Genomic DNA, 12,728 nt, shown 5'->3' with positions numbered 1-12,728 from the left:
AAATATTAAGATTTAGCAATACTTGGAATTAGAAAACTAAGTATTTCTAAAGATAGCTCTCTTACTAGAAAAAGACACAACAAAGAAAGAGAACTATAGATCAATACCCCTGATAAACATAGATGCAGAAATCTCCAAACAAAATACTAGCTAATCAAATCCAACAACACAGCAGAAGGATCATCCACCCAGACCAAGTGGGATTTATCCCTGGCATGCAGAGATGGCTCAACATATGCAAATTAATAAATGTGATATGTCACATTAACAAATTAAAGAATAAAAACCATATGATTATCCCAATAGATGTAGGAAAAGTATTTTATAAAATACAACATCTTTCACGATAAAACTTTAAGCAAATTGGATACAGAAGGAACATGCCTCAAAACTATCAAGGAAATATATGAGAAACCCACAGTCAGCATCATATTGAATGGTGAAAAACTGGAAGCATCTCCACTAATCAGGAGTTAGACAAGGATGCCTGCTCTTGCCACTACTATTTAATATAGTCCAGTAGGTTTTAGCCAGAGCCAGTAGGCAGGAAAAAGAAATCAAATGGATACAAATGGGAAAGGAGGAAGTCAAATTATCCCTGTCTCAGATGATATGATCCTATACACAGGTGAACCAAAATATTCTACCAAGAGACTACTGGAATTCATAAAGGAATTTGGCAGATTGGCAGGATATAAAATTAGCCACAAAATCAATTGCCCTCCAATACAAAAACAATGCCATGTCTGAGAAAGAACTTACAAAATCATTCCTATTCATAACAGCTACAAAGAATTTAAATATCTTGGGATATATTCAACCAAGGATGTGAAAGACCTCTAAAATGAAAATTGTAAAACATTAAGTAAAGAAATAGAAGACATTTAAAAATGGAAAAATCTTCCATGTTTGTGGTTTGAAAGAATTAGTATCATCAAAATGTCCATCCTTCTCAAACCAATATACAGATTCAATGCAATCCCAATCAAAATACCAAGGACATTCTTCTCAGATCTAAAAAAAAGGACCTTAAAGTTTACATGAAAACACAAGATACCCTGAATAGCTAAAGCAATCTTAACAAAAACAAAGCTGGAGCTATCACAAAACCAGATTTTGGAGACAAACTACAGGATAGTTATAATCAAAACACCCTGCTACTGGCACAAAAATAGACATGTGGACAAATGGGATTGATTAAAAACCCAGAAATTCATCCACACATCTACAACTAACAAATCTTTTTTTCAAACAAGCTAAAATCATGCCCTGGAGAAAGGACAGGTTCTTCAACAAATAGTGTTGGGAAAACTTGATCTCTGCATGAAGAAGTATGAAACAAGACCCTTACTTTAGACCTTGTATAAAAATCAACTCATGGGGCCGGCGCTGTGGCGCAGCAGGTTAACACCCTGTTCTGAAGCACTGGCATCCCATATAGGTGCTGGTTCTAGTCCCGGCTGCCCCTCTCCCAATCCAGCTCTCTGCTATGGCCTGGGATAGCAGTAGAAGATGGCCCAAGTCCTTCGGCCCCTGTATCCACTTGAGAGACCTGGAAGAAGCTCCTGGCTCTTGGCTCCAGATCGGTGCAGCTCCGGCCATTGCGGCCATCTGGGGAGTGAACCAGCAGATGGAAGACCTCTCTGTCTCTACCTCTCTCTGTAACTCTGTCTTTCAAATCAATAAAATAAATCTTTAAAAAAAATCAACTCACAATGGATCTAAATCTATGACTTGATGCCATGAAACTACTAGATGAAAACAAGACACTGGCATAGGGAAAAATTTCTTGGATAAGACCCCAGAAGCACAGGCAATACAAACAAAAACAGACAAAAGGGATTACATCAAGCTAAGAAGTTTCTACACAGCAAAGGAAACACTCAACAAAGTGAAGAGGCAACCGACTGAATGGGAGAAAATATTTACAATGATATTTGTATGATATTTGTGTTTTGGGGACTGGTGTATTTCACTAAGCATAATGGTATCCAATTGCATCCACCTGATAAAGGATTAATATCCAGGATCTATAAAGAGCTCAAAAAACTCAACAACAACAAAACAAACAATCCAGTTAAGAAATGGGCTAAGCACATGAACTGGCATTTTTCAAAGGATGAAGTACAAATGGCCAATACACATATGAAAAGATGCTTAGTATCACTAGCCATCAGGGAAATACAATTAAAAACCACAATGAGGTTTCATCTCACTGCAGTTAGAATGGTTATTATCTAAAAATCAAAAACTAAATGCTAGAGAGGATGTGGGAAAAAGGTACTCTAATACACTATTGGTGGAATTTAAACTAGTATAACCATTATGGAAGACAATATACAAATTCCTCAGAAATCTGAAAATAGATCTACCATGTGACTCAGCCATCCCATTCCTGGGAATTTATCCAAAGGAAATACAAAAAGCATATAGAAAGAGCTATTTGTACCTCTATTTTTATAGCAGATTAATTCACAATAGCTAAGATATGGATTCAACCCAGATTTTCATGAACTGATGACTGGATAAAGAAAATATATCCCTGATGGAATACTACTTGGTCACTGTGGCATAGTGGATTGAGCTGGTGTCCCATATGGGTGCCAGGTCAAGTACCAGCTGCTCCACTTCTGATCCAAATCCCTGCTAACATGCTTGGGAAAGCATTGAAAGATGGCCAAATTGTGTGGGCCCCTGCACCCATTTGGGAGACTCAAAAGAAGCTCCAGGCTCCTGGCTTTGGATAGGCCCAACTCCGGCTGTTGCAACCATTTAAGGAGTTAACCAGTGGATGGAAGTTCTTTCTCTGTCTCTCTAACTCTGCCTTTCAAATAAACAAATAAATCTTAAAAAAAGAAAAAAAGAAAGAAAAAGAAATCCAGTCTTTTGCAGAAAATGGCTCCAATTGGATACCAGTATGCTTAGTGAAATATACTAGCCTCCAAAACACAAATATTATATGCTTTGTCTGATTTCTGGTAACTAATGTATAGGGGAAAAAAAAAAAGAATGCACATTAGTAAAATTGACATCTTGAGATTTGCTTATTTATATCCCTTGTCTATACTCCCGAGTAACTGTGGTCTTAGTACTTACTACTTGTTGAACTCTTTATTTAGTGGAGATTAAGCTTGTGATTAAAGTAAACTGAAAGTATGTCATCAGGGCCAGCACAGTGGTGTAGTGGGCAAAGCCGCTGCTTGCAGTGCCGGCATCCCATGTGAGTGCCAGTATGAGTCCCAGCTGCTCCAACTTCCGATCCAGCTCTCTAATACGGCCTGGGAAAGCATTAGAGGATGGCCCAAATACTTGGGCTTCTGCACCCATGTGGGAGACCTGGATTCAGAAACTCCTGGCTCCTGATTTTGGATCAGTGTACCTCTGACAACTGTGGCCAACTGGGGAGTAAACCAACAGATGGAAGACCTCTCTCTCTCTGCCTCTGCCTCTCTGTAACTCTGCCCTTCAAATAAATAAATAAATCTTAAAAAAAAGAAAGTCCATAAAAATGATTATCAATAATGTTAAGCATTTAACTTATTAATAATGCAAACTATTGATTTTTTATTTATAAATTCCTGCTTACCAAAAACTTGATAGTCTATGCTTATCTCCTCTTTTCAAGATATTAATTTTTGTTTTGTGGCAGACAACATATATTACTTTGTGTATATATATATATATATTTATTTTATATATATATATATATATATATATTTTTTTTTTCCCCCTCAGTTCCTCCTGCGAGGCTCTCCCTTCTGTCCGGTGAGCAGGGGAAATTGTGTTTGTTTGGTTTTTTTTAAAGATTTATTTATTTGAAAGTCAGAGTTACACAGAGAGAAGAAAGGCAGAGAGAGAGAGAGAGAGAGAGAGAGGCCTTCTATTCCATGGTTCACTACCCAAATGGCTGCAATGGCCAGAGCTGCGCCAATCCATATGCAGGAGCCAGGAGCTTCTTCCAGGTCTCCACATGGATGCAGGGGCCCAAGGACTTGGGCCATCTTCTACTACTTTCCCAGGCCATAGCAGAAAGCTGGATCGGAAGTGGAGCAGCCAGGTCTCAAACTGGTGCCCTATGGGATGCCAGTGCTTCAGGCCAGGGCGTTAACCCGCTGTACCGCAGCACTGGCCCCTGTATATCTTTTTTTTTTTCTTTTTTTTTTTTTTTGACTGAGTCAGACAGAGAGAGAGAGAGACAGAGAGACAGAGAGAAAGGTCTTCCTTCCATTTGTTCACCCCCCAAACGGCTGCCACGGCCAGCACGCTGCGCCAATCCGAAGCCAGGAGCCAGGTGCTTCCTCCTGGTCTCCCTTGCAGGTGCAGGGCCCAAGCACTTGGGCCATCCTCCACTGTACTCCCGGGCCACAGCAGAGAGCTGGCCTGGAAGAGGGGCAACCGGGACAGAATCCGGTGCCCTGACCGGGACTAGAACCCGGTGTGCCGGCGCCGCAGGTGGAGGATTAGCCTAGTGAGCCGTGGCGTCGGCCCTGTATATCTTTTCAATGCTTTTTGATTTTTTTACTCTAGGTTACTATTCATTGTCCTTCTGATCACATTATAATCTAACAAACAAAATAATTTGGCAATTTGGGATAAAAAGTTTTGGAACATTTACTAGGTCTACTGGGTTGGTATTTAAAAAAACATAAACCCTTTAATTAGCAAATTATCTCATTTAAACACAAAATCACTTCAAAAGGGTCATGGAAAACAGAATTAAAAGATAAGTTTATTTTGGTGCAAAATGTTGTATAATTCTTGCATTTGAATATGCTCCTGGTAACTTCATGCCAAAGCCTGTGCCTCAGGCCATCCCATGCGCCATTTCATACAGGCAGGCAGGTCCCAGGCAGGTTAACTATTTCATCTGTTTCTTGTAGCTTTCCCAGGAGGTCAAGGAAAAGCTTCTACTTTTCCATACTCATTTACTGAAAGGTCAATTTTTTTCTCTTTTAAAGTTATCCCTAACTGTAATAACTTACAACTTTCTAAGAAAAACATTGAGCATATATTATAAGCCAGATATTTTCAAAAATGGCTTATATGGCTTAGCACTTTTAACTCTCTCAATAAATTTTAAATCATTCTTGTCACTCAATTGAAGAAACGGGCTTTCAGTGATAAACTTGCCCAACTCAGAGACCTAGAAAGTCGAAGAGTGGGAATTTGATCCAAGGTAGTTTCATGTAAGAATCTATTCAGACTGGCACTGCAGCTCACTAGGCTAATCCTCCGCCTGCGGCGCCGGCACACCAGGTTCTAGTCCTGGTCGGGGCGCCGGATTCTGTCCCAGTTGCTCCTCTTCCAGTCCAGCTCTCTGCTATGGCCTGGTAGTGCAGTGGAGGATGGCCCAAGTGCTTGGGCCTTGCACCCGCATGGGAGACCAGGAGAAGTACCTGGCTCCTGGCTTCGGATCAGTACGGTGTGCCGGCCGCAGCGGCCACTAGGCGGTGAAACAACGGAAAGGAAGACCTTTCTCTCTGTCTCTCTCTCCCTCACTTTCCACTCTGCCTGTCCAAAAAAAAAAAAAAAAGAATCTATTCATGGCATTGTAATCTTCTCATGTTAAAAGTTTATTTTCTCATGAAAGCTTCAGGTATTATTGTTAAATCAACAACAGGAGTCACTGTGCACTTACTCCCCAGGTAGGATCTCTGTCCTTAATGTGTTGTACTATGTGAATTAACAGTAAAACTACTACTAAAACAGTACTCTATACTTTGTGTGTCTGTGTTGGTGCAAACTGTTAAAATCTTTACTTAGTAAATACTAAGTAGATCTTCTGTATATAAAGATAATTGAAAATGAATCTTGATGAAGAATGGGATGGTTACGGGTGGGAGGGAGGTTATGGGGGGAAAAAGCCGCTATAAGCCAAAAATTGTACTTTGGAAATATATATTTATTAAATAAAAGTTTAAAAAAAGCTTCAGGCAATTTTACTTTCCTTATAAATCCTCATTTGTATTTAATCCCTATTTACTGAACATGCAATACACAAATGGCACACTAGATGGCAACAGATACCAAGAAGTAAAGACCAAAGTAATCATTTCATAGCTCAGTAATAAAAATAGTTAGGCTTTAAATTAAATTGTGCCCTCTTAGTTCCTAATGTGTTTTACCCAATCTCTAGATACAAGCCACTTCATAAACTGTTTTAGCAATCAATCCTTGTACTGATTAGTATTAATTCAGTGGAAATGCTATAAATTCCCAATACAACAGCCTTGCTTGTCCTTCATTGTTAAGTTTTAAAAAACATCAATTACAAAACTTTACAGTAATAGTTCAAACTGATAATTTGCTTTAATTTAATTGAACAAATGTTTATTGTGCAATTAATATGCAAATGGTCATGTCAGGAATACAATAGATGTCGCAGTTGACTTTCTAGGTCTTTTGGTAGATAAAAGTGCCTCCACATTTTTGTGCAATATCAATATGAACATAGAGAAGGAAGAGATTCGTTCAAAAAAGGAGGACTGGGGAAAGTCTGCAGGAGAAGTGCCACTTGAATTAAGCCTCACAGAATGAACTGGATATTTCACAGTATAAATACTCAAAAACACAGCATATTCAAATGCAAGAATTATACAACATTTTGCACCAAAATAAGCTTATCTTTTAATTCTACTTTCCATGACCATTTTGAAGTGATTTTGTGTTTATAATGAGATAATTCGCTAATTAAAGGGTTTATGCTTTTTTAAAAACACAGGATAAATACCCAATAGGGCAGAAGAGTACAGAATGAGTAAACACATGACAATGGACATTTGTAGCTCATGTTCTGGAAAGCACATGGACTATATGGAAGAGTAAAGCAAAAGGTAAGTCTAGAAAAGGGCAACCAGAAAAATCTACAAGGTCTTACTAAAGAATCTGTCTTGTCTTCTATTACAAGAGGGAAGCTAACTGAACAGGGAGACTTGGTACAATTCAGGAAGACTACAAAAACAATGTGAAAGAAGACACAGTGGAACTGGAAAAAGCCAGAGGGAAACCAACTAGAAGGCTATGGCAATAGTGTACAAAAGTTGCAGTGTGTGTGAAGACTTGCACCAGGACAGGGATTATGGGAATTGAAAGGTTGGCATTGCAAAGTAGTGGACTCTGATGAGAGAGCGAGCTTGGCAACTGATTGGATGTCAGGAATGAGGTATGAGAACGAATCCATATATTTTAAAGGATATAAGCTAGGGCTGTGGGTAAGATAGTTATGCCAAGTTTTGAAAAAGATAATACAGAAAATAGTAGAAAAGGAGTGGCAAGTGAGAAGGTAGAGAGTTTTAATTTTGTTGTGTATAGTTTCAGATGTTAGTAGGATAACATCTCCATAAAGAAACAAAGGGAATGACAGCAATGTGGCAGGTTCATTTGTATAGTGTGTTTCACCTGTTCATTCCCCAAGTGCTCACAAAGGCCAGAGGGCAGCTGAAGCCTGGAGCTGGCTGCCACTGTTGTCTCCAAGGGTCTGCATTTGCAGGAAACTGGAGTCAGGAGCACAGTCAGGACTTGAACCCATTCTGATATGAGATGCAGATGTCTTAATCAGCAACTAACTACTAGGCCAAATGCCCACCTCCAGTCCCAATATTTTAATGAAACACTGATGTTACTAAAGGTTGAGTATTCCTTATCTGAAATGCATAGCACTAAAAGAATTTCATATTTCACAATATTTCAAATTTTAGAATGGACTTTGTCAAATGCATAACCCTAATATGAAAATCTGAAATGTGCGAAAATCATCAGTTTTTTTGAGCATCATGTCAGATTCAAAGATTTTCAGCTATCATAGGATTTGGGATCTCAGATTTTCAGATTAGTGATGCTCAACCTAGATAATGCTAGTTAATAAAAATTTTGATAATGATGAAAATGTTCTCTTGGGGCTGGCACTGTGGCGTAGCGGGTTAACACCCTGGCCTGAAGCACCGGCATCCCATATGGGTGCCAGTTCAAGACCCGGCTGCTCCACTTCCTATCCAGCTCTCTGCTATGGCCTGAGAAAGCAGTAGAGGATGGCCCAAGTTCTTGGGCCTCTGTACCAACATGGGAGACTGGGAGGAAGCTCTTGGCTCCTGGCTTCAGATCAGTGCAGCTCCGGCCTTTGCGGCCATCTGGGGAGTGAACCAGTGGATGGAAGACCTCTCTCTCTCTCTGCCTCTCCTCTCTCTGTGTAACTCTGACTTTCAAATAAATAAATAAATCTTAAAAAAAAAAAAAAAAGAAAACGTTCTCTACCTGCACTGTCCAATATGGTAACCATCAGCCACATGTGGTTATTGAAGTACTTGAAGTATGTCTGGTGTGGCAGGGGAAAACACACAGTAACGGTAATGATTAAGTTGTGTTTCTTCAAAATGGAGTGACAGTAACCTCCTATTACTAAAATAGCCTGGAACACTGATCACTAGGTATTCATTATTGTCATCATCATCATTAAACATATCTAATTAGCTTATGATGAATCCAGACTTATAGCTAATGATGCTATAAATATATGTATATGCTGTCATCTTTTGCTTATTTGTATATTATCAAAATTTCCATGTATGGCAGGCACCGCGGCTCACTAGGCTAATCCTCCACCTGCAGCGCTGGCACCCAGGGTTCTAGTCCTGGCTGGGGTGATGGATTCTGTCCTGGTTGCTCCTCTTCCAGGCCAGCTCTCTGCTGTGGCCTGAGAAGGCAGTGGAGGATGGCCCAAGTGCTTGGGCCTTGCACCCACACTGGAGACCAGGAGGAAGCACCTGGCTCCTGGTTTTGGATCGGTGCAGCGCACCGCCGTAGCAGCCATTTGGGGGGGTGAACCAACAGAAGGAAGACCTTTCTCTCTGTCTCTCTCTCTCTCTGTCACTGTCTAACTCTGCCTGTCAAAAAAAATTTCCATGTACAAAAAAAAATATTTATCTTTAGTTATGCATGAACATGTATAAACCAGCAACTGTGGGTGTTAAGATTTTCAGAGCACTGAAAATTATCAGCAATTAAAAAGATTAAGTAGGGACCAGAGCCGTGGCATAGTGGGTAAAGCCCCAGCCCGCAGTGCCAGCATCCAATATGGGCACCAGTTCGAGTCCCGGCTGCTCTACTTCCAATCTAGCTCTCTGCTATGGCCAGGGAGAGCAGTAGAAGACGGCCCAAGTCCTTGGGCCCCTGAACCCATGTGGGAGACAAGGAAGAAGCTTCTGGTTCCTGGTTTCAGATCAGCATAAATCCAGCCACTTCGGACAACTGGGGTGTAAACCAGTGGATGGAAGATCTTTCTCTCTCTCTCTGCCTCTCCTTCTTTCTCTGTGTAACTCTGCTTTTCAAATAAATAAATAAATATTAAAAAAAAAGATTAGGGGCCGGCGCTGTGGTGCAGTGGGTTAATGCCCTGGCCTGAAGCACTGGCATCTCATATGGGCACCGGTTTGAGACCCGGCTGTTCCACTTCCTGTCCAGCTCTCTGCTATGGCCTGGGAAGACAGTAGAAGATGGCCCAAGTCCTTGGGCCCCTGCACCCACGTGGGAAACCTGGAAGAAGCTCCTGGCTCCTGGCTTCAGATTGGCACAGCTCTGGCTGTTGTGGCCATCTGGGGAGTGAACCATCGGATGGAAGACCTCTCTCTTTTTCTCTCTCTGCCTCTCCTCTGTGTAACGCTGAATTTCAAATAAATAAGTAAATATTTAAAAAAAAGTTTAAGCACACAATCTCTTAAAGTACTCTACCATATTATACTACATTCTCAGAATAGTGATCTAACAAGAATACTTGCAGAAGAATAAGACTTCTTCAAATAGCTAATTTGTTTGGTATAGAAAAGTCAACATTAGATTAGTATTACTTCATGCATTCAAAAAACAGAGTTTAGCTATCGAAGAATAACCAAAGACCAATTCAGAAGAAAAGAGTCATTCTGTAATGCCTCCATTTTCATCTTATTAACTTGCCTTGGTTTTTTCAAAATTGGCTTCTTCGGTCATTTGCACAGCTTGTTTCACCTGTTCATACGCGCTTGCTTCTCTTTGCTGCACATCTGCCAAGCTGCTCCTTACGGAAACTAATGCAGACATTAAGTCATCTCTTTCTCTGTCAGCACAAAAAGAACATTCAAAACAAGAAATGATCAAACGAGTATGTACTCTTACATCAGGAGGGGAAGAGCATTAATACGTATTAGCAGAAGAGCCGGGTGGGCCGGCTCAGCACATACTAAAGCACACTCCAGAGAAAGACCCTCTGTCCTGACTTGGCGAGCAAGCAGAGCAGCCAGAGAGGCTGAGCGCATTCATGGCAGGACTGCATCTGCCTAGGACAATAACCTGTTGTGGAGAGAACTGGCACATTAAGGACTACAGAATCAAAGCCAGAAAACAGCAAATTAACTTAAAAGCAGGGCTGGGGTGACATTTGTGGGGGAGGAGGAAAAGGAAAAGTGCACCCAAGTAGGAAAGTTAGGTATTGTATTTAAAAAGTCAGTCTTTTAAGAAAGAACTAAAGCTATGTTTATGCTGCTGGTTCTCCTCTCATTTATTTGAACAGCAAATACATATCTTTTCATTTTATCTTCCCTTATAGTTTTCTTTTTGCCTTTCTCTTTCAATTCTTTCAGATATTCATAAAACACATTCTTCTCTTTCAATAAGCACTGGTGTCAAATCTGTGAAATTCCTTGGTTACACATATAACATTCACAATTTAACAAAGTCTCATCCCTCTGGGTTTGATCATCACCAAGTCCTACCCCCACTTCAGTTATTCTCAATAGTACCCTAAGCTAAGCTGTTTCTTTGGGGGTAAAAGTGAACTGAATGCCAGCATGCATTCAGTTGCCTGTAACATAGCAAGGATCCATTCTGGTAGGTTAAATAAATCCCATACAAAATATTCCAGGATAATTGGAATAAAAATGTTCAGGAGGCCAAAGAGAGAGAAAAGTGAGAAACTTTCTATACACACAAAGCAGAAAAATCTTTGTTGGACCATTACATATTCTATTCCATGTTTTGTTAAAGGACTTAAGTTTTAAAATGTGATTTCAAATTCAATTGAAACAGTTTCCTTTTCATTGCCATGTTCTAAACTACCATAAAATAGCCAACTGCGATTAAAAAAAAAAAAAAAACAACTTAGCAAACTTCAAAGAATCATAGAGTAGAAGCTTATAAACTTTTGGATTTGAAATGCTTTTAGAATTAACCAAATTAACTCCATTAAAAATGTGGTGAAGGAAAATAATTTCAGCTATTTGTAGTATTTGGAAGGCAGCCACATTTTAAGAACACTTAACACTGAACAATGTTACAATTATTAGCAGTTTCATAAAAGCTCTTTTTGCTAGAAAAAAAAAGGGTGAAGTGCTACAAATATAAAATTCATGGGATCATGGTGATCTTTAGAATTTCCTAATAAGAGCAAATTTTTTTGATAAAGTACAATAGATTATGTGAAAAAGTCTAAGAATCAAAGCAATGTTAAGTTACTCTAGTTAAGTAAGAAAACATATTTATGTTTAACAGTTATATTTGAATTTGTATTTATTTACAATTCCAAAAAAGCACAAACATAAAAGGGAATTAGCTTCGTCACAGATATGCAATCCAAATAGGACTTAAATTTAAAAGAAGAGCAAACTTTACTCTTTAAAGACAGCAAATCAATACAGGTGTCTTATAATCACCTCTCAGATTTCTAATACTCACTGAAAACCAAAAGTTACTACTCAGTTATATTCTTTTATTAAAAAAATACTCATTTATGGGGCCGGTGCTGTGGTGCAGTGGGTTAATGCCCTGGCATGAAGTGCCGGCATCCCATATGGGAACCGGTTCAAGACCCAGCTGCTCCACTTCCTATCCAGCTCTCTGCTGTGGTCTGGGAAAGCAGTAGGAAGATGGCCCAAGCCCTTGGGCCCCTGTACCCACGTGCGAGACTGGGAGGAAGCTCCTGGCTCCTGGCTTCAGATTGGCACAGCTCCAGTGGTTACAGCTAACTGGGGAGTGAACCAGAGGATGGAAAACCTCTCTCTCTCTGCCTCTCCTCTCTCTGTGTAACTCTGACTTTCAAATAAATAAATACATCTTTAAAAAAATACTCATTTATTTATTTGAAAGGCAGAGTTAGTGGGAGAGAGTTAGAGGGAGGAGGAAGGAGGGAGGGAGGAGGAGGGAGGAGGGGAAAAGAGAGAGAGAGAGAAGGGGGGGGGGAGAGATCTTCCTTCTGCTGGTTTACTCCCCAAATGGCTGCAACAGCTAGAGCTGAGCCTGTCCAAAGCCAAGACCAGAAGCTTCTTCTGGGTCTCCCATGTGGGTGCAGGGGCCCAAGTACTTGGGCCATTCTCCGCTGCTTTCCTAGGTACATTAGCAGGGAGCTGGTTTAGAAGTGGAGAAGCTGGGACTCTCACCAGTGCCCATACTGGATGCTATTACCCACTACACCACAGTGCTGGCCTGTCTACTCAGATATATTCTAATCTATTTCTGATTAGAATTTCTGGCATCATCAAAGACAAAATTCTAAATAAAAAGAATGGACAAGAAAAGCTCCAACACTTGAAAGTATGCTAACAGAAACATCACAACAGGTCAAAATCTAATTTGTTTGTTATGGTAGACTCATATTTAATAAACTTAATCTCTTTCCACAATATTCTCTTGCCAAGAGTAGAGTTTGTCATCCACTATATACTCAATGACATAAACAACAAAACTGAGTGGATAAAGAATCTTCTCTA

The 12,728-nt window shown here is 40.0% G+C and overlaps 1 protein-coding gene across 7 annotated transcripts in view; it reads right to left on the bottom strand.

The window, feature by feature from the left end:
- The window catches only part of SDCCAG8 (SHH signaling and ciliogenesis regulator SDCCAG8), a 272,939-nt gene that overhangs the window by 208,656 nt on the left and 51,555 nt on the right, over nt 1–12,728 (bottom strand). For all 7 annotated transcript variants that reach the window (XM_062210707.1, XM_062210712.1, XM_062210711.1 and 4 more), the window contains one exon: nt 9,946–10,084. In XM_062210707.1, coding sequence (XP_062066691.1) covers nt 9,946–10,084 — 139 coding nt within the window. The remainder of the gene's footprint in view (nt 1–9,945; nt 10,085–12,728) is intronic.

The sequence above is a fragment of the Lepus europaeus genome, chromosome 14, assembly GCF_033115175.1.
Source record: "Lepus europaeus isolate LE1 chromosome 14, mLepTim1.pri, whole genome shotgun sequence".
Lineage (NCBI taxonomy): Eukaryota > Metazoa > Chordata > Mammalia > Lagomorpha > Leporidae > Lepus > Lepus europaeus.
Note: the sequence above shows the minus strand (reverse complement) of the source record. Positions and strands in the feature narration are given on the sequence as shown.